The 21910-nt window shown below is 40.6% G+C and overlaps 1 protein-coding gene across 1 annotated transcript; it reads left to right on the top strand.

The window, feature by feature from the left end:
- The first annotated feature begins 328 nt into the window (after positions 1 to 328).
- LOC138974753 (uncharacterized) lies at positions 329 to 13956 on the top strand. The gene is made up of 6 exons (XM_070347480.1): positions 329 to 467; positions 1102 to 1458; positions 1810 to 2163; positions 4480 to 4518; positions 10292 to 10315; positions 13949 to 13956. Exons 1-6 carry the CDS (start codon positions 356 to 358, stop codon positions 13954 to 13956), a joined length of 894 nt encoding a protein of 297 aa, XP_070203581.1. The 5' UTR covers positions 329 to 355.
- Positions 13957 to 21910: the final 7954 nt, after the last annotated feature.

Genomic DNA, 21910 nt, shown 5'->3' on the forward strand with positions numbered 1-21910 from the left:
TAGCAGAATGACCGAGGTCTTTTACGTGCCACTGCGGTGACACGGGGGTGGGACATGGATACCGTATTTGATTCTACAGTTGCCCAGTGTCCGTCTCGGCCTGGATTCGAACCCAAGCAATATTAGGCCCTATTCACAGCCTTTGCATTTTAAAAATAATCTCAGGATTTAATCATTGAAAGACTGGCAAAGTTGACTCCATTGGTTGTTTAGCACTCTCTGTCAGGTAACGTAATATGTGCATTTGCATAAGCTCGCGATCCTTTTGATTTCCCTGTCATCTTTGTATTGCAATGCTGTTGTTTAAAATCTTGTTCAAACTAAGGCTAGCAGACCGACACCGACGACCAGTGTCATGTTGATCAACGCAACCAGGGCTAACGCTTTGGGTTTGATGTTTGCTGTCTTTGGCCACATCAACTGCACGCAAAGAAACGAGTCTGCAGTGTGCGAGCTTAGGCTTGTTCGTAAGTTGTCATTTCGAATTTGTATTAAGCTTTTTTTTTGCGATTAAAACACACATTTCACACATGTACGCACGCACGCAAACAACTTTAACGTTGGGGTTATCTTGCTTGTTTTCAAAGCTAGACCTTTGAAACTTGACACACTTCAGGGGTTTGCTGATTTCCAGGCATGACCCAAGCTTAGTCCACCCTAGTCTAATATTGGGGTCACAGCGGGGTCATGTTCGGTTCATAAAATAAACTTAACATTATGGATTTTGAAGCTACAGTTTCCAACTTTCACATTGTAGTATTGATGATCTCCAAATATGACAATTTGTCACAGTATGAACATGTTTTCTGCAGGAGATCTTTTACTGTTTTTGAAAATCACGAAGTGGTGTCGTATAAAGCAATTTTTTTTCTGTTTTAACAAAACCCAAATCTGGTTAGTCCGCCTCAATGGTGGACGTTAAGGTGCGACCAAGATCAGGGAAGGACAGTAAAAACACTACATTATTTTCTTAAAAGTTAGTGATGCTCAGATTTGTTCGTCGTGTTTTTGCATGCACGAATCTGTCTGTTCATGCAAAACGTCTGGAGGCATAGCTGGTGATTCAAGCGCGAGTGACGCTGGCCTGATCGTTTATTTCAGAAAGCGGGATGCCGGGATGCAACGATGGTGAATCCGAAGTGAAGAACGGTAGAGGCTGGATGCTTTGTTCAGGCGTATTTGGCAGAAGTCCGGTGGTCTGGGAAGTAGTGTATCCAGACCACGGTCAGAACAAAACATTTCTCCTAGCGCGGTGCCCGGCAATGACTGAAGCCACAGCGCGGCCATGTGTTCAGAACGTTCTGCATGGACTGTTCAAGGCTATACGGAGGTCAGCATCGGCAACTACAGTGGCTATAAACGTAACAGCTATTGCAGACGGGGTTGATTACATCCGGGGCCTCACTATCAGATGCAGGCATGGCAGTATCTCTATGGACTGCAAACTACGCTACGTGTGTGAGTACATCATTGTCATTGTCGTTCACTTTATTCTTCACGTGTGTGAGTACATCATCGAGAGAGACAAGAGACATAAGTCACCGTTTTTGTGTGCCTCTGTTTGTCTCTGTGCCTGTCGGTCTCTGTGTCTGTCTGTCTGTCTGTTTCTCTCCTCTCTCTTTCTCTATATCACACACACACACACACACACACACACACACACACACACACACACACACACACACACACGCACACACACTCACAAACACACACACACTCACAAACACACACACAAACACACAAACCCTCACGCCTTCTAACGTATAATACCAATTGATGTGTGCATGCGTATTCACATTGTCATCACAGCCCCCAATAACGCGACAATAACACATGATGTCGTCATCAACAAGGCAAACAACGTCTTCACCTGCGAAGGACTGCGACTGGTGGACACTGTAACATGGGAGCTCTTAGAATATGACAGGGGTGAAACAGGGCAGGATCTAGGCGTGTGCCCTCCACCTTACGCCGGGAATTGCACACAACCGCTTGCCCCCCTATTCCGGACACACCGGTCATGGGAGAATGCAACTATCTCTACAATCACTCTAGACGGTTCAGATCCTAAGGAGCGAGCTCGGTTACAAGAAGCGACTATCGTCTGCCGGACGCCCCAATCGTTTGCTTCTCAACGCGCATTCGTTGGAGTGGACCTTGTGGGTAAGTACGAGTGCGTATAGTGGCCTACACAGGTTGGCCTGGATCTTGCGGGTAAGTACGAGTGCGTATAGTGGCTGACACAGGTTGGAGTGAATCTTGTGGATAAGTACGAGTACGTATAGTGGCCTACACAGGTTGAAGTGAATTGTGTGTGTAAGAACGAGTACGTATAGCCAACACATGTTGAAGTGTATCATGTGGATAAGTACGAGTCAGTGCGTATAGTGGCCTACACCGGTTGGAGTGAATCTTGTGGGTAAGTACGAGTACGTATATTGGCCTACACATGTTGAAGTGCATGTTGTGGGTAAGTACGAGTACGTATATTGGCCTACACCGGTTGGAGTGAATTTGGTGGGTAAGTACGAGTACGTATATTGGCCTACACCGGTTGGAGTGAATTTGGTGGGTAAGTACGAGTACGTATATTGGCCTACACCGGTTGGATTTAATTTGGTGGGTAAGTACGAGTACGTATATTGGCCTACACCAGTTGGATTTAATTTGGTGGGTAAGTACGAGTACGTATATTGGCCTACACCGGTTGGAGTGGATATTGTGGGTAAGTACGAGTACGTATAGTGGCCTACACATGTTGGAGTGAATTTTGTGGGTAAGTACGAGTACGTATATTGGCCTACACCGGTTGGAGTGAATTTGGTGGGTAAGTACGAGTACGTAAAGTGGCCTACACATGTTGGAGTGGATCATGTGGATAATACGAGTACGTATAGTGGCCTACACATGTTGGAGTGGATCATGTGGATAAGTACGAGTGCGTATAGTGGCCTACACATGTTGGAGTGGATCATGTGGATAAGTACGAGTGCGTATAGTGACCTACACATGTTGTAGTGGATCATGTGGGCGGGGATATAGCTCAGTCGGTAGCGCGCTGGATTTGTATTCAGTTGGCCGCTGTCAGCGTGAGTTCGATCCCAGGTTCGGCGGAAATTTATTTCAGAGTCAACTTTGTGTGCAGACTCTCTTCGGTGTCCGAACCCTCCCCCCCCGTGTACACTACATTGGGTGTGCACGTTAAAGATCCCACGATTGACAAAAGGGTCTTTCCTGGCAAAATTGCTTAGGCACAGTTAATAATTGTCTACCTATACCCGTGTGACTTGGAATAATAGGCCGTGAAAGGTAAATATGCGCCGAAATGGCTGCAATCTACTGGCCGTATAAAATTTCATCTCACACGGCATCACTGCAGAGCGCCTAGAACTGTACCCACGGAATATGCGCGATATAAGCGTCATTGATTGATTGATTGATGTGGATAAGTACGAGTGCGTATAGTGGCCTACACATGTTGGAGTGGATCATGTGGATAAGTACGAGTGCGTATAGTGGCCTACACATGTTGGAGTGGATCATGTGGATAAGTACGAGTGCGTATAGTGACCTACACATGTTGGAGTGGATCATGTGGATAAGTACGAGTGCGTATAGTGGCCTACACATGTTGGAGTGGATCATGTGGATAAGTACGAGTGCGTATAGTGACCTACACATGTTGGAGTGGATCATGTGGATAAGTACGAGTACGTATAGTGGCCTACACATGTTGGAGTGGATCATGTGGATAAGTACGAGTGCGTATAGTGACCTACACATGTTGGAGTGGATCATGTGGATAAGTACGAGTGCGTATAGTGGCCTACACATGTTGGAGTGGATCATGTGGATAAGTACGAGTGCGTATAGTGACCTACACATGTTGGAGTGGATCATGTGGATAAGTACGAGTACGTATAGTGGCCTACACATGTTGGAGTGGATCATGTGGATAAGTACGAGTGCGTATAGTGACCTACACATGTTGGAGTGGATCATGTGGATAAGTACGAGTACGTATAGTGGCCTACACATGTTGGAGTGGATATTGTGGGTAAGTACCAGTACGTATAGCGGCCTACACATGCATGGCTAATAAGTGGTATGCACCATTATTTTGCTGTTGTTTTAATTGTGTATTAAATTATGCAAGGAGTGTATGGGTGTATAACACAATAGCAGGTCGTAATCTCAATCCACATTCAAAAGAAAGTTGACCAAAGGGCCAAATGAAGAGTTCAGTGCAAGTTGTGTTGTGTCAGCCGTCTGTAACTTGCTTGTGGAGTACCAGCGCTGTGAAGCATATCATATAGGGTGTCTAAAAAACAGTACCCAGAAATACATTGAAACATCAGTACCGAGAAATGAAAAAAACTAAGAGACGGGACAATGATGTATTTCCCAGCTGGATGTGAATGAACACTCGTGAAAATGATGACAATGACTTTTATTGTTACTTTGTCTATGTTGTTTTAGAGTCTCGGGAAACGTTGGATAAAGCGGGTGCTGTCTTAGGTAAGTACCATGTCCAACATTAGCAGGTTTATAGTCGTGACTTAGCTCTGTGTGCCCAAGTAATAATTTGGAGTGAGATTTTGCCCGTTGCTTTTAAACTATTGTACGTTTATTGTTATCTTGTCTTGTTTAGTATGACCAAAATACATACCATGTAGATATAACAACCCCCACTAACGCTCACGCAATTACTCAACATTCAGAACCGAAACACACAAAGATAACCGAATGTGTATGTTTATGGCAATGTTGCTTAAATACAATGCGCATGTGCATGCTACTCTCTCTCTCTCTCTCTCTCTCTCTCTCTCTCTCTCTCTCTCTCTCTCTCTCTCTCTCTCTCTCTCTCTCTCTCTCTCTCTCTCTCTCTCTCTCTCTCTGCATCGCCCTCTCTTATACTCGCCTAAAAACTCACACACACATATAAACACACACACACACACAGACACACAGACACACACACACACACACACATACACACACACATACGCACACACACACACACACACACACATACACACACACACACAAGCACGCACACACCTTTTTACATTTAGTCAAGTTTTGACTAAATGTTTTAACATAGAGGGGGAATCGAGACGAGGGTCGTGGTGTATGTGTGTGTGTGTGTGTGTGCGTGTGTGTGTGTGTGTGTGTGTAGAGCGATTCAGACTAAACTACTGGACCGATCTTTATGACATTTGACATGAGAGTTCCTGGGAATGATATCCCCGGATGTTTTTTCTTTTTGTCCATAAATGTCTTTGATGACGTCATATCCGGCTTTTTGTAAAAGTTGAGGCAGCTCTGTCACACCTTCATTTTTCAATCAAATTGATTGAAATTTTGGCCAAGCAATCTTCGACGAAAGCCGGACTTCGGTATTGCATTTCAGTACATAGTTGTTATGATATATGCGTGTGGAAGGAGTGTGAAGTTTTATGCATACACCATAACAAAATCCTGTGCTTTGCATTTGGTAAATAAACTGTTTGACTTTGACTTTGACTTTGAAAATTAATTTATGACTTTGGTCATTAAAAATCTGAAAATTGTAAAAAAAAACACATTTATAAAACGATCCAAATTTACGTTCATCTTATTCTTTATCATGTTCTGATTCCAAACACATATAAATATGTTATATTTGGATTAAAAACAAGCTCTGAAAATTAAAAATATAAAAATTATGATCAAAATTAAATTTCCGAAATCGTTTCAAAAACTATTTCTTCTTATTCCTTGTCGGTTCCTGATTCCAAAAACATATAGAAACTAGTGGTACCCGTGCTACGCACTTTGTGTGCTGCGCATGCGATGTCATTTTGTTGGTTATGTGCTTGTGAAAATGTTGTTTGCACCCCTCCCCCCCCCCCCCCCCCCCCGCACATTATCCCGCATATAATGAATTATATTCTCTTGGTGAAAAATAAAATGTTAACCCTTACACCGGTGCAATTCTGTAACACATGTTACATAGCCACTTGTGAATTAACAGAGAGAAAAATAACAAAAAACAGTCATATAGGTTTTCGCATCAATGGGAGGTAATCGGAACTGACCAAAAAGACTGCGCGACCGCACGCGACTATACAAACAAACAAAATAAAATACAGCAGGTATGACGTTTGCATGAATCCATGATTACGTCTACATGAACAACAGTGATAAAAGTGCGCATCTCTTCCCAGCCGTGCAGCGCTTTGAAAGTTGGAAGCATTACAATTTAAACGGGTAAAAAGCCATCGTGAAGATACGAAAAAAAGTATGACGTCTAAAATACTTAATGATTCAAACGCATAGTATAACATATGTAATTGACAACAGAAAATATATACATGGTTCACACACACAATCGAGTGCACACATCCATCCATGCTTATTTAAAGTCATGTACACACACACACACACATACATACATGGCATCAAGCAACACACAATTAAATGACACATATGGAATATGGAAAACGTATAATGGACATGAACATGGCAAGTAATTTACACCGTTACCTACTATAAAATTGATGATATATATATATACCACTCACTTGCTATTCGCCTAAAAGCTTGCGGTGTGCTGTGACACATATAAGAAACCAGAAGAAAAAAGGACTTTACTTTGGCGAAAAGAGCATATGCTGCTTATTTTTGTACATAACTGCTATAACTGTATTTTTTCCGAACACTTACATGTAAAAAACATAGAGATATATCTTACCATTTCACTAAGACAGCCAAAATAACGGTCAAATTAAGGGGAGATCATGATGACGTACATGTCTATGGTTGCACGGGGGAAAATATTTAGTCGCTGGAACCTATAAGGTATAACACATGTTACATAGCCACTGGTGAATTAACAGAGAGAAAAATAACAAAAAAACAGTCATATAGGTTTTCGCATCAATGGGAGGTAATCGGAACTGACCAAAAAGACTGCGCGACCGCACGCGACTATACAAACAAACAAAATAAAATACAGCAGGTATGACGTTTGCATGAATCCATGATTACGTCAACATGAACAACAGTGATAAAAGTGCGCATCTCTTCCCAGCCGTGCAGCGCTTTGAAAGTTGGAAGCATTAAAATTTAAACGGGTAAAAAGCCATCGTGAAGATACGAAAAAAAGTATGACGTCTAAAATACTTAATGATTCAAACGCATAGTATAACATATGTAATTGACAACATTGACAACAGAAAATATATACATGGTTCACACACACAATCGAGTGCACACATCCATCCATGCTTATTTAAAGTCATGTACACACACATACAAACATACATACATACATGGCATCAAGCAACATCAAGCAACACACATATGGAAAACGTATAATGGACATGAACATGGCAACTAATTTACACCGTTACCTACTATAAAATTGATGATATATATATACCACTCACTTGCTATTCGCCTAAAAGCTTGCGGTGTGCTGTGACACATATAAGAAACCAGAAGAAAAAAGGACTTTACTTTGGCGAAAAGAGCATATGCTGCTTATTTTTGTACATAACTGCTATAACTGTATTTTTTCCGAACACTTACATGTAAAAAACATAGAGATATATCTTACCATTTCACTAAGACAGCCAAAATAACGGTCAAATTAAGGGGAGATCATGATGACGTACATGTCTATGGTTGCACGGGGGAAAATATTTAGTCGCTGGAACCTATAAGGTTATACGGCGACTTATCAGGTGATAATGTTTCGAACTATTTAGTAAACAAATCTATGGAATATTTTGGAGTTCCATTAACAGATAAACAGATCTATCTATCTTCTTATTATTTTAGGTTCGTCTGGGGTAGAGAAATAAAACACACAGCTAGGTTCGTCTGAGGTGCGGTCGCGTGTTTAGTCGAACCGAAAGTTGAAGAAGAACCAATCACAGATCTCTTTCGCCGCGATGTCAAAGTTCAGGTCAAAGTTCACTGTTGTCTGCTCAAATTTGCGAGACAAACCTCTTCAAACTTTGTTCGTGGACAAAATTGGAAGTCGGGACCTAGCGGAATCGATTTCCTGGGTCACGTTGGCATAGCAACCGAAGGAGAAGGCACAAATCCGCGCGGTTTGGTCACAGGAATCGAAAAACCACCGAAAACCCTACCAGTATTATATAGTAGATGATATGTTTGGATTAAAAACACGCTCAGAAAGTTAAAACGAAGAGAGGTACAGTAAAGCGTGCTATGAAGCACAGCGCAACCGCTGCCGCGCCAAACAGGCTCGTCACTGTCACTGCCTTTTGCACTAGCGGCGGACTACGTTCAGTTTCATTCTGTGAGTTCCACAGCTTGACTAAATGTAGTAATTTCGCCTTACGCGACTTGTTACATTTAGTCAAGATTTGACTAAATGTTTTAACATAGAGGGGGAATCGAGACGAGGGTCGTGGTGTATGTGTGTGTGTGTGTGCGTGTGTGTGTGTGTGTGTGTGTGTGTGTGTGTGTGTGTGTGTGTGTGTGTGTGTGTGTGTGTGTGTGTGTGTGTGTGTGTGTGTGTGTGTGTGTGTGTGTGTGTGTCTGTCTGTGTGTGTGTGTGTGTGTGTAGAGCGATTCAGACCAAACTACTGGACCGATCTTTATGCAATTTTACATGAGAGTTCCTGGAAATGATATCCCCGGACGCCCGGACGATGGTTTTTTGACTCACATGCTAAGCAAAAGTGAGTCTATGTACTCACCCGAGTCGTCCGTCCGTCCGTCCACCGTCCGTCCGTCCGTCCGTCCGGCCGGCCGGCCGAAAAACTTTAACGTTGGATATTTCTTGGACACTATTCAGTCTATCAGTACCAAATTTGGCAAGATGGTGTATGATGACAAGGCCACAAAAAACATACATAGCATCTTGACCTTGCTTCAACGTCAAGGTCGCAGGGGCCATAAATGTTGTCTAAAAAACAGCTATTTTTCACATTTTTCCTATTTTCTCTGAAGTTTTTGACATTGAATACCTCACCTATATATGATATATAGGGCAAAGTAAGCCCCATCTTTTGATACCAGTTTGGTTTACCTTGCTTCAAGGTCAAGGTCACAGGAGCTCTTCAAAGTTGGATTGTATACTTATTTTGAAGTGACCTTGACCCTGAACTATGGAAGATAACTGTTTCAAACTTAAAAATTATGTGGGGCACATGTTATGCTTTCATCATGAGACACATTTGGTCACATATGATCAAGGTCAAGGTCACTTTGACCCTTATGAAATGTGACCAAAATAAGGTAGTGAACCACTAAAAGTGACCATATCTCATGGTAGAAAGAGCCAATAAGCACCATTGTACTTCCTATGTCTTGAATTAACAGCTTTGTGTTGCATGACCTTTGATGACCTTGACCTTGGGTCAAGGTCACATGTATTTTGGTAGGAAAAATGTGTAAAGCAGTTCTTAGTGTATGATGTTATTGCTAGGTTTAGTTATTTGACCTTGGTCAAGGTCATGTAAAGGTCAAGGTCAAGCATGTGAGTCGTATGGGCTTTGCCCTTCTTGTTTTTTCGATAAATACCTTTGATGACGTCATATCCGCCTATTTGTCAAAGTTGAGGCGGCACTGTCACACCCTCATTTTTCAATCAAATTGATTGCAATTTTGGCCAAGCAATCGTCGACGAAGGCCGGACTTCGGTATTGCATTTCAGCTTGGTGGCTAAAAACTTAATTAATGACTTTGGTCATTACAAATCTAAAAATTGTAAAAAAATAAAAAAATTATAAAACGATCCCAATTTACGTTCATCTTATTCTTCATCATTTTCTGATTCCAAAAACATATAAATATGTTATATTTGGATTAAAAACAAGCTCTGAAAATTAAAAATATAAAAATTATTATCAAAATTAAATTTTCGAAATCAATTTAAATACACTTTCATCTTATTCCTTGTCGGTTCCTGATTCAAAAAACATATAGATGTGATATGTTTGGATTAAAAACACGCTCAGAAAGTTAAAACGAAGAGAGGTACAGAAAATCGTGCTATCCTTCTCAGCGCAACCACTACCCCGCTCTTCTTGTCAATTTCACTGCCTTTGCCACGAGCGGTGGACTGACGATGCTACGAGTATACGGTCTTGCTTAAAAATTGCATTGCGTTCAGTTTCATTCTGTGAGTTCGACAGCTTGACTAAATGTTGTATTTTCGCCTTACGCGACTTGTTTGGTGTTTGTGTCGATTCATTAAAACGTAATGTTATGTCTGATGTATTTGAAGCTAGAGCTGTGACACTGATTACCGACATATATTTTGTTTCAGGTCACAGCGAAACCAGAACAACAGGTACAGCACTACATAAGGGTACATTTACAATAGTTATACAACGACAATCTCAGAAAACAAACTATAATTTGGTGTCAGCCCGTTGCTTTCAAACAATTGTAAGTTTGTGATTCTCTTTTCTTGTTTATTATGACCAAAAGAGAGAAACGTAAGACGTAAGACGTAAGATATTGTATTGATTGAACACACGGTTCATTTCAAGGGGGTGCGGGTGTTGAGGGGGATCATTTGTACAGGTCACACATTTCTAGTCACGCATATTCGAAAAGCTCTCTCTCTATCTCTATCTCACAAACACACACGCACACACCCACACACATATACACACACACACGCGCACACACACTCTTTCTCCATCCTAATCGCATATTCAGGCAACCGTTGTCGTATATATATATATCATAGGGATCCACGAGCCTCTGGCGAGTGGATCCCGATGATATTCCCGCTGGGTCTTGACTGAAATACAAGCCATATACAAAAAAAAAACCACGAGTGTTGTAAGCTGTATATCCCATGCGTACACCAAAGACAACGTGGACCACAACAAAGCACTGTAGTTATCTGTGGTGTGTAAAATAGGTGAGCCAGCGAGGTGTGTTCCTCTTCACTACCCCATGCTAAAGCCACGTCGCTGAAGAAATGAAGTGCATACAAGTGCATCCGTAAATGTGTGTTAAATCTACATTCAGACCACAAGTTTCAAGATAGTAAAGAAAGCACACGCAATGAAAATTGTCATTGAATCAAAGACAGTTTCGATTTAGGTTCTGAGTCCGTCCAAGGTCACAGTGCCAGGCTACGGTCGGCAAACCCGGTTTGGTTAACTCGGATCCCAATTCTAGTTACATTTTTGTGTTGGAGTGTAGAATTACGAAAATAAACTAACATTTTACTGAATAACTTTCTTTAGATTTAACCAGTCATTTCATGTACGTGAAATATAATTTTATCTCTGAGTTATTTTTTCGATTGTGCTTGCGTTAATCAACCCATACTGGTAGCGTTAATTCTGTCTAAAACGGTGTAATAGCCGCTCCTTGAAACTGCGTGTTGAATACCGTTTGGACTGATTTTACCCTATCAGGATGAAATACACGTTTGCTGAGCTCTTGGATACTTTCATATAACCATGAACTTACGTCAGTGTAAAGCAAAACAGTTCGACATGTTCGAAAAATGGATGAAACAGCCTGTGCTGGATGACGAAGCGAACCGGCCAGCGAAAAAGGTACACTCGTAACACTGACGCAGTGCATCTTTGCTTGTTGAACATACAGAGAGACACGAACACACACAGACACCCACCCGTACGCAAACACACACAGACACACGCGCATGCGCGCGAGTGAATTGCTTAGGTTGTATGTCAAATTAAAAAGATCTGAAACAACTTATTTGATTTTGAGCATACATCATGTGTTTACATTTTTAACTTTGCAGAAGTTTAGTCTCAGTGTTCTGGCTGCAGATCTAAAGTCTAATCAAGCTTCAAGGTAATCCGGTCAGTGATAAGCTTAATAGGGTTTTTCCCCTTTGCCTTTGGGTAACAACGACAGTGCCCGTGCCATTGAAGGCTCGGAAATAGCTTGCACACACCACAGGCGGAAGGTATCGTCCACTGGACGACTACTATCACAGAAAGACTACAAGGTACGTCACTCACCTTCGAGTCTTCTGTGTTCTTGGAGTCGCTTCCTGGGGGAAAATATTGTTCAAGACGGTTTGCCTCTTCCTACAATCTGTGTAAGGTCAAATAAATACAGTTGAATGATTGTTTGAACTATATGCACCTTTAGTTTTCAGCTTCCGTTCGCTGCAGGTTGTTTTTAACCATCATTTGGACGAATCTTCGTTTACGAGCCGCTAATATCCACCTTGCGTCAAATCATGCATCCGGCACCGAATATGCATACCACCGCTCATTGGTCTGAAACATATGTAAATATTGTGCAGCAAAGGGAAGCGTTTTAGACCAATGAGCGGTGGTATGCATATTCGGTGTATTTATTTGACCTTACACAGATTGTGGGAAGAGGCAAACCGTCTTGAACAATATTTTTCCCCAGGAAGCGACTCCAAGAACACAGAAGACTCGAAGGTGAGTGACGTACCTTGTAGTCTTTCTGTGATATTAGTAGTCCAGTGGACGATACCTTCCGCCTGTGCACACACACACCTTTTGGGAGGTTGGGGAATCTGTGTTGAATAATGGTAAGCTTACGCTGTCTGCTGTTGATTGTAGCTGTGGAGCTTGCTTGTGTGGCAGGGCCGGATCTGGGGGGGGGGGGGGGTTCCTGGGGTCCGGAACACACCCCCCCCCCCCCCTCTGGCCATCCGATGTACCTCTCAGAGAAAAGAAAAAACATGTGGATTTTTTTTAGCTCTTCCCCCAACTCCCATTGGTAAACAAGTGCACTAGGTAGAGGAATATCATTCACCATCCATTTGGCAGTTGCCTCACTGAAGTATAATGTCATTGTTCACCATACAACATCTCTTATATCACTTCTCCTTTGCATTCCAGATGTTGTAATCATTGCTTGTTTGCTTGAATTTAGTATTCAAAGTAAAGAGTCCTGTCAGACTTATTTACCAGGCATATATGTCTTTGGGATTATTCCACTGAACCACTATGGTAAATTAATATCTGAAGTATGTTGTTACTGTTGAAAATGTGTAATTTTGATTCCCAGTTGCAAGGAAAGACCAAACAATGACCTCACAAATGCAACATTTTCTCGGCTTATGGGAGGCTTTGCCCAGACCCCCCAGCGGGGCGTTGCCCCTGCACCCCACCGGTGCCTCGGCGGCCCCTGGACCCCTACCTTCAGTTGGACCCCCCCCCCCCCCCCCCCCTCAAACGAACTTGGTCATGCCCTGTGTGGGAAAGATATTGATGTTGATGCTGTATAGTTGGATAGTGGGCCTTTTAAAGAAAAAAGGAATGGAAGTGCTTGCTGCAGACGTCTTGAGTTCTGCACTGAGGTTGTTGCTATTGATGGGTGAATCATGATTGAATGTTTGCACCATGTTGTTTGTTTACATAGTTCAATCATTGTTTAATTGAGTGTCGCTGCATTTACCGAAGGTTGCAAGGTTAGAATAAGTGCTGTTGACATTTGTGTGAGTGCGTTTTAACTGCAGACTCTGCTCGCTACACAAGGAAAGCTTATTTACCTTGTAATTGCTCTAGGTTTGTCTGTCGATCATCGTGCTTCTGTTCAAACTGAACTGTGAGTGTCGCCGGTAAGGTTAGATGAAACTGTGCTTGGAGAACTCGACCCGCTGTGCAGTTAAGAGTTGTATCCACTTCATTTTCAGTCGTGCATAGTGTTTAATTGATTCACTTTGTGTCAGTGCAACGTGCCATTTAATTTTTGTTTTGTTAGATCAGCTGTGCATTTTTAGATCAGCGGTGCAGTGTTCGTGGAAGGGAGGTTACTCTAGCTTCACCTCAAATGAACAGCGAGGTTCGTTTGCTGTCACTATCAGTTGATTCTTCGCTTTTGTTCTTTTTTGACTCGACCTGCACCCAAAGTGTAAAGATAAACGCTTTGTTTACTGAATCGCATACCACAGATACGTATCATGGTTTTGTCCTCTGTGAATGTTGTGTTTTCTTTTGTTTAGCCATGTGAGCAATGCTCTTCATCAATCCACTGAAACATGTTCGGTGCAGTGTCAAGGGTAGGCAGAAGTATAGTTCCTCGGCCAAACCGGAATCGGAACTATGATATATTTTTTTGAGCCCATTATGTATTTATTGAGGCCGAAAAATGCAACATAATATACCCATAGTGGTATTACAGAGACAAAGAAGCAGCTCCCCAGCCAGCAAAATTTTGCGCAGCGAATGCGTGTCGCAGTCGCCAAACTCTGCGTAACAACTGCACTGGACGCATGCGTAACGCGCGCGATTTTGCAAAGCGAAATACATGCGTGACACACTCGTTTTCCCTCAGATTACGCAGACCATACGCACCTCCAGCGCACGCTTATTTGACACCAAGACAAATTCGCACTCTCCACGCAGACGTCACGATTGCTTTACGCATTCTCACGCTATTAACGCGCTCTCCACGCAGACGACACGATTGCTTTACGCATTTAACGCGCTCTTGACGCAGATGTCCTGATAATCTTACGCACTCTCCACGCAGATGTCACGAATTATTGACGCATTCTCAGGCATTACGCGCTTTTTACGCTCTCTTCACGCAGATGTCACAATTGCTGTACGCATTCTCACGCATTTGACGCACTCTCCACGCAGATGTCACAATTGCTTTACGCATTCTCACGCATTTGACGCACTCTCCACGCAGATGTCACGATTGACCTACACAATTTTACGCAGACCACACAACCGCTTTACGCACTCACAAACAAATAATGGGCAGTGCACAACATTGTATTGATCCAGAAAGACAAAGGTCAAGCGTGCAGGTTCGATAACAGAGATGATCATAATTATGTACAAGTTCTAAAACAAAAATGCAGTCAAATAAATTGATTAAAACAAAGGAGAGATTTGAATCTCGCTTATTGCCATTGTGACTTCCAGGTTTTAATTTCACTGCATTTTGACATACCAGCAGCACGGAAACAAAAATGATCAAAATACTATTCAAAGCAGAATTCAAATTGGCAGAACAAAGAATAAATAGAACAAAACCCTGATAGTCATCATCGATACGCCGTAGTACATGCAGTGAAGAATCCAGTATAACTTATAAGAGAGAATTTTGATGTACACTCGTCACTATATCACATTGATGTAAACAAATAAATAATTGGCACAGCCTAGGCATAGGCAGCAGTGAGTTGTATCAACATGTTTGAATACAGAACAGCAACAAAAAGAGAAAAAAAGTTCTACAAGCCAGCTAATAGTTGAACTTCAGATTACTAATGATATCACAAACAAACACTTAGTTAATGCCCATTCTCCAGGGATCGAAATCCAGTCAATGTACACCAAACTAGGATAACACATACATTTAGAATCTATCACGACTGCATAAAACATTGGTATGCAATTCACAAAGCAAGGAACTTGAAACATGAACATTGACATTAAACATACATATGTGCCGCACACACATTTCGGACAAGGCAGCTGAACGAAATTCAGATGTGGATGGAGCACAAAATAATTAGATGGGGCGGCGTGAAAGCATACTGGGACAAGGAACAAGCAAGAGAAAGAGGATAAGAAGATAAAAGGAAGAACAAACCGAGAATAAGAAAGAAAAAAACAAAATAAGAGAAGGAGAGAGAAAAAAAAAAGGAAAAAAAAAAAAGGAAAAAAAAGGGAGACAATCATATGAATGTGTAAAGAAATTAAAAAAATTACTTTTAAAAAGGAGACATTTCAGGTTTTGATTTGAAGTGTGTTAACATATTCACATATACCAGTAACTTTGCATGGAAAAAAAAAGTTCACAATGATTTGAAGCAAATTCAAATGCCAGAGAAAAAACAGAACAAAACCCTGATGTCATCATTGATAATCAGTGGTACGTTCAGTGAAGAAAAAACAATTGACACAACCTAGACATGGGCAGCAGTGAGTTATCAAGTTTCACTACACAAAAGTAACAACTACAATAATGAAACAAAAGGTAAAATGCCAGCTAATAGTCAAAATTCAGAACAATGATATCAAAAAGAAACACTTATTCAATGCCCCTTCTCCACTGATATGTATAAGCACACCAACATGACATAAACTCATAAATTTAAAAAAAAACCATGACATAAAACTCATAAATAAAAAAAACTTATCAGACTGCGTAAAACATAGGTTTGCCATCTCAAAATGGATGTAAAACACGCAGCTTACTCACAAAATTATAGACAAGTCTCCAGCGGCCAGCTGCTCAGCAAACAAAATAAGGTGGCGAGGATCAATATAATTGAAATGCATTTTTTTTGCTGTTTCGGAGAGAACTTTGCTTCATTTACCTTACACTGCCTGCATTCAAGGGCTAAATTTTTATCAGGTGCACCAAGACTTACATCTATAGAAATCCAATCATAACGGTTTTAACAGCAAAAAAAAAAAAAAGTATATTTCTAGTCTCGCTTTTAAATTCTCAACTCAACTCCAAAAAATAATAAAGAACAACAAAAACCCGCATCATGCATTGTCTCCTTCAAGCTGCCTAGGTTGTTTGCGTTCGACTCCCATAAATGACAAGGAATTGTTAAAACCTTTTCTTTCTATTCGTTCACTTTTTGTTTTCTTCTTTTCTGAACTCTTTATACTTGTATTTTATTCATTTTAATTTAGCCTGAAGGTTTGAGTCGTGTATTAAAAATCGAATATAGTGTGTAAGTGCCCTTGAACAGCTTTTCCAGAATCATGTATTCTATATTTTTAGTATGGGATACCCACAAGAAAAGTTCAAATGCATCCATGCGTCTCCACTGATCGTAATGGTAGTTGAGCACTTCCAGTTTAGTCTTCTGTCGTTCTGACACAACCTAAAAGGGTACATCATGTCTGAACATCATCTGTAGAAGAGTGTGAAGTTTAAAGCTTAGCTTAAATAATGTCCAACAAAACCCCAGACTCTTCTGTACATTACCCATCAGCCACACAGACCTGAACTGTGAAATACAATTACTCACTAGCAATTTCTCAGGCGAGTCAAATCTTACATTCATCAAATTTTTGCAACTAGCATTGTAAATAAGCCTACAGAGATTACAAAGTTCAATTACTGCAAACCAAATCATGAAGGCTCTTCCATGGCCTGTTGTCTCTTTCTTTTATCACAGGCTTCCAAAAACCAGTCTTGAACGGCCGTCTTCAAGGTCTTGACCTGTGGCACCCGTACAGCTTCACGGAACAGCCTCTGCATGACAAAACAAAAAATAACATGAACTTAGATCATCAAACAACTATCACTGATTTGAGAAAAGTCTCAAGTTTATTTCCTGACGCCTGTAAACTTGCTAAAAATCATACAGACACACAAACTTGCATACACACCATACGCTTTTACAACACACCAACTATACTTGAGTTAGGAAATTACAACACATTGTAATCCTTGTAGAAGAGAAGTAAAAAAAAATACCTACCCTAATATTTGTTTTAACCCTTTCGCTGCCAATCAAAACTTGGGTATGTGCATTCCTGACTGCCAGGGAATATTGGAGTTTGGGGTGTAATAATTCACAAAAAAATCTAGCTTCAAACTGGCAGTAGGTAGGTAAGTAAAACCTATGTTGTTTTTAAAGGAAATTGAACCAAGAATCTGTTTTTAGTGTCTAATCATGGAAATGATAATTAGTTTGGCTTATAATGATGTTTAAATATGAACTTTTGAAAAATCAGCCCGGCGCATCTTCCGGTGCCTGTGGATCAAACACAGGTGGCTGTTTTGCTCGCTCCAAGAAAGGATTATAATCACTGTCATCTACCTGTTTCCAACGAATTGTCCGAAAGAAGATCTCCCCCTTCCCCTGTCAGTATCCATAATCATTTGCACCGCCTGTAGCGTCAGTCCGGCTTTGTTTTTCCCTACTAGGGCCCGGTCGACAGTCACCGTTAGCCATTTTGACGAGTCGAGATTTCTCTCCCATACCCTGTCGACAAGGCCGAAAATAGCCTTCAAACGCAAAACCGCGTCACCATTTATGTTTATTCATGAGAATGAGGTATCCTACCAAGCCATTGGCTGCTATTTGTGTGTCAGCAGTGACGTAGCATTTCTGGAAAATCCCGGAACGGAGAAGACGGGTTTACCCGTCCTAAGGCGCTGCGGCTGCACAAGCGCATGACTGGTATACCCGTCATAAGGCAGTCAAGTGGTTAAAGTTACCTTTACTATGACTTTTTCTTTGGGGGCCTTCGGAAATTCATAATACATGTACTGTGACGTGCAGACGCATATGTGACGACATCATACCGTTTGCTAACATCCTTATTTCGTATGTAGTCGAAAATCCATGACACTGACAAATGAGCTCAGGAACTTGGCTTCTAGCAATTTAATGTTAAGCGTAAAAGCTTTGACAACTATCATTCACATGTGAAACATGGCAAATTTAAAATTGATTCCAAAGAACAAAATTTGAGACAGAAATAACTTGTTGTTTTGTAGACATGGATTTTATCTTCTTCCTAAAAGGACCAGGATGATTTTACAAATTATGAAAAACAACTCACTGTCGATGGCTTTTAGTCGCAGCGTACACCATGGTCTCTTTCCCTGCCCTCCCCCAGAGCCCCCTGTCAGCAACCGTGTAGCCTATGGAACACCTTCGTCATCACAGCATCAGTAGTCGTCTTTAGTTCATGTCCACCAACCACACCGAGCTCATGGTCATGGATCTGAAACAAACAAAACAAGCCAACTGAATTCCAAAAATCAAATATTCAGACAGCTCTTCTTCACATACAAACAATTCAATCTGGAAGCATCATACTGTCACCGGGAACAAAAAATCAATAATCGCACTTGCTTTAAAAAAAAAAGTTTTCAGAAGAGCAAATGGTGATTGAGTGTAGCATTGTCATAAAATGTAATCACACACCTCAGGTGACCTGCATCAATCATTCAATACTATCTCACAAATCTTCATTTGGAAAGCACAAACATAGTTAGAAGAGAGCGTCAACCGTGATACTATTCAGTGTGGACAATTTTTTTCTGACCCATAATCCGATGCCTACACAAAGTGAGAATCAGAACTCACAAGAAGGCACTGTTGCATGTTTGTGATTATTTGCTTGAGTGTAGCACTTGCAATTTTGAACTTGAGGAAACAGCGTAGCAATTTCTGTTACATCCCTGAAAACCTAGCAGATGGCAGCTCTGGCCACAGAGCAATATTTGCATTATTTCTCACAGATGCAATGATCACAGAAAACAAAGTGGTGCATGCATTTTCCGCACCCCACATGAGAAAAAGAGGCCCATCATTGTGCGTACCCATAAGCATAGTTTTATCATCAAAATGTGTTGGTTAAATTCACAAATGTGACCAATACGCATAAACCTTGCATGAATTCCCAGGATAATGGGAAACTGGTCATGACTGAGAACTGATGAACAGTTAAGATACACCCGTGAACTGTGATGACATCTGGCATCCTCCAAAAAGCACACACGCAAGGTAACATTTAAAGCCTAACAATAACATGTCACTCTCACAAGATCTTGCTACAGTTATCTGGGGAAAATAGCACAGGCATGACTGGTCTGCTTCAACAATAGCATTCAAAGCCACCTACCAGTGATCACTCCTTCGACAGATCCATCATGTGCCTTCAACATCTTCCACACTCAACAGTAAAAAGATGACTCCATCGAACAGTAGCACAGGCTCTGGCTCCACCATGATTCTTTGGCGACCAATTACTAAATTAGTCGCATCAGGTCCATCTGCTCCTGTAGAACCTTCTCCAGCAGCAAGAACTGATGTTTATCTTGCCGCTCTGCTCTGCTCGTAGTCTTGTGTCCGCTGAATGGAAGAAAAGAAGAACAAAAAGTCATTTACATGAAGCAATACATATTTTAGACAATCTGTCGGCCTGAAAAGAAACCATCAGCACTAAAAAACAATCTGAGCAAATGTTCAAAGTAAACGTGACATCTCTATATTTTTGAATTCAGGAGAAGATGAGGAATATATATATTGCAATCAATTTTTAAAGGGGCATACAGAGTGGCATTTGATGGGGTAAAAAGATGTAGGGACTCAGCAGTTGGAGATGAAAATTTTTGTGTGTATTTTATTTACTTCAAGCAGATTTTTTTTTTTTTTAGACAAAAGAACAAACACACACTAAAAATTTAAATATAAAAATAAAATCGACCAACCGCCCCCACCCGATTTTTTTTCCCTTTGCTGGAAACAATACATTTGTTTCACTAAAACAGTAAAAGAGATCAGCTGAATTTGTTTGACACATCTGGTTATAACTAAAAGAATAAAACACAAAATAAGCCAAAGTCACAGAACAAAAAGACGCTGTCAGTGTCACTATCAATGACTCTGAATGAGACACTCATTGAGCACTATCGAGCCATACCTGTTCATCTTCACCTTGCCGGGACGGAACGACAGTCTGCGTTACTGGCATCGGTGGCGGTGTTAAGGTCACTGTCCATCTCAGCTTTCTTCACCTTCAGTTCAAACAAGCAGTGAGCACCGTCATACTCAAGTCAAAGCTTTCTGAAAAAATAAATACTTGGAAGTTAAATAGGATCACATTGATTCCCAAACCTAACAGTAACAGTAACACGCAAACATCAAAACTGGAATATTAATTATTAAATATAAGCATCTCAATTTCACTAAATTAGTATATTTATTTTCTCTGTGATGTATTTTTTATTTTTATTTCAAAAAAATCTGTTTTTCAACTTTATCACTGCACACGCTGACACAGCCTCTGCCTGCCTCTCTAGTCTATGCATGCCTCGGGAACAAGGGTAATTTTTCTCTTTTCCGAGACTCAGACACAGAATATTCCACTATGACTATGAGTCTATGTCAGTATGCGGAACTGAAAGTTGAACATCTGTGGAAAAATAAAAAGATACAAATAAAAAAACACACAGATATATGAAGAGCCTATTAGTATTACTACTAAAGCTCCTGACAACTGCTGCCGCAATGACTCGACCAGATTAGGAACCAACCAAAGTTCACCAAGAAACAGACAATGAGACATAAAATGATAAACGAAAATTCAGTTTTTATGGTGCCGTGAGCGACCCGCGAATCGGGATTCGGATGGTATTTTCACTCTTCCACAACTCCTTAAAAACAAACCACTGCATCAATCAACTTTATGTTTTTGGAAAAGTTAGTTCATTCATCCATCTTTCAGACAAAACAAACATGAATGAATAGAACAGTGTTCTTCTAGGCGAAAAAAAAATCGAAAGTGTGAGAAATTCTCTCTGCCATCAAACTCGGAAGCCGAAGCCGCGAGCTATCAAAAATTCAAATTCCCAAATCTTTCCTTCAGTTGATCAACTTACCTATTCTTGAAAGAAGTCAATCTTCATTTCAGAGAGAAGGATAAGATTACCTTGCATCCAATAAGCAAGTCAAAAATACAAGTCAATATGAAGAAAAAGCAAAAAAACGCCGATACAATGTGGATTTGACAGACTTCTTGCCAACAGGAAGTTGGAGATTGTCTGACAGACAAGGGAAATAACTTCAATAAATTGCTCTTTTCAGTCAAGGTAACTGTCTCCCCTGAAATTGAACTTTCATAGAGATTTTCTTCCAAAGCAAAATAAAATAAAATGAAAATATGCTGAGAACAAATTTTATGTAACCATTAACATCAGCCTTTATTTTGAGTAGATAATTAGTTTCAAAGTTACTTTAGTTTACATTTTTTTGTTTAATCTGAATTTTTTAAATGTTTTTATCGTTTTGTTATGGGTGTTCATATAGATTTCAGTTATCTTTTCTGTTCATATAATATTTTTATTATGCTTTGCCTAGATTTTTCCACGACATTATTTTGTGGAAAGCTGATTCCTACAACAATACCAAATCCCCATTACAATAATATTACATGCTAAAACAATTATAATGATAATACAAATT

The sequence above is a fragment of the Littorina saxatilis genome, linkage group LG8, assembly GCF_037325665.1.
Source record: "Littorina saxatilis isolate snail1 linkage group LG8, US_GU_Lsax_2.0, whole genome shotgun sequence".
Lineage (NCBI taxonomy): Eukaryota > Metazoa > Mollusca > Gastropoda > Littorinimorpha > Littorinidae > Littorina > Littorina saxatilis.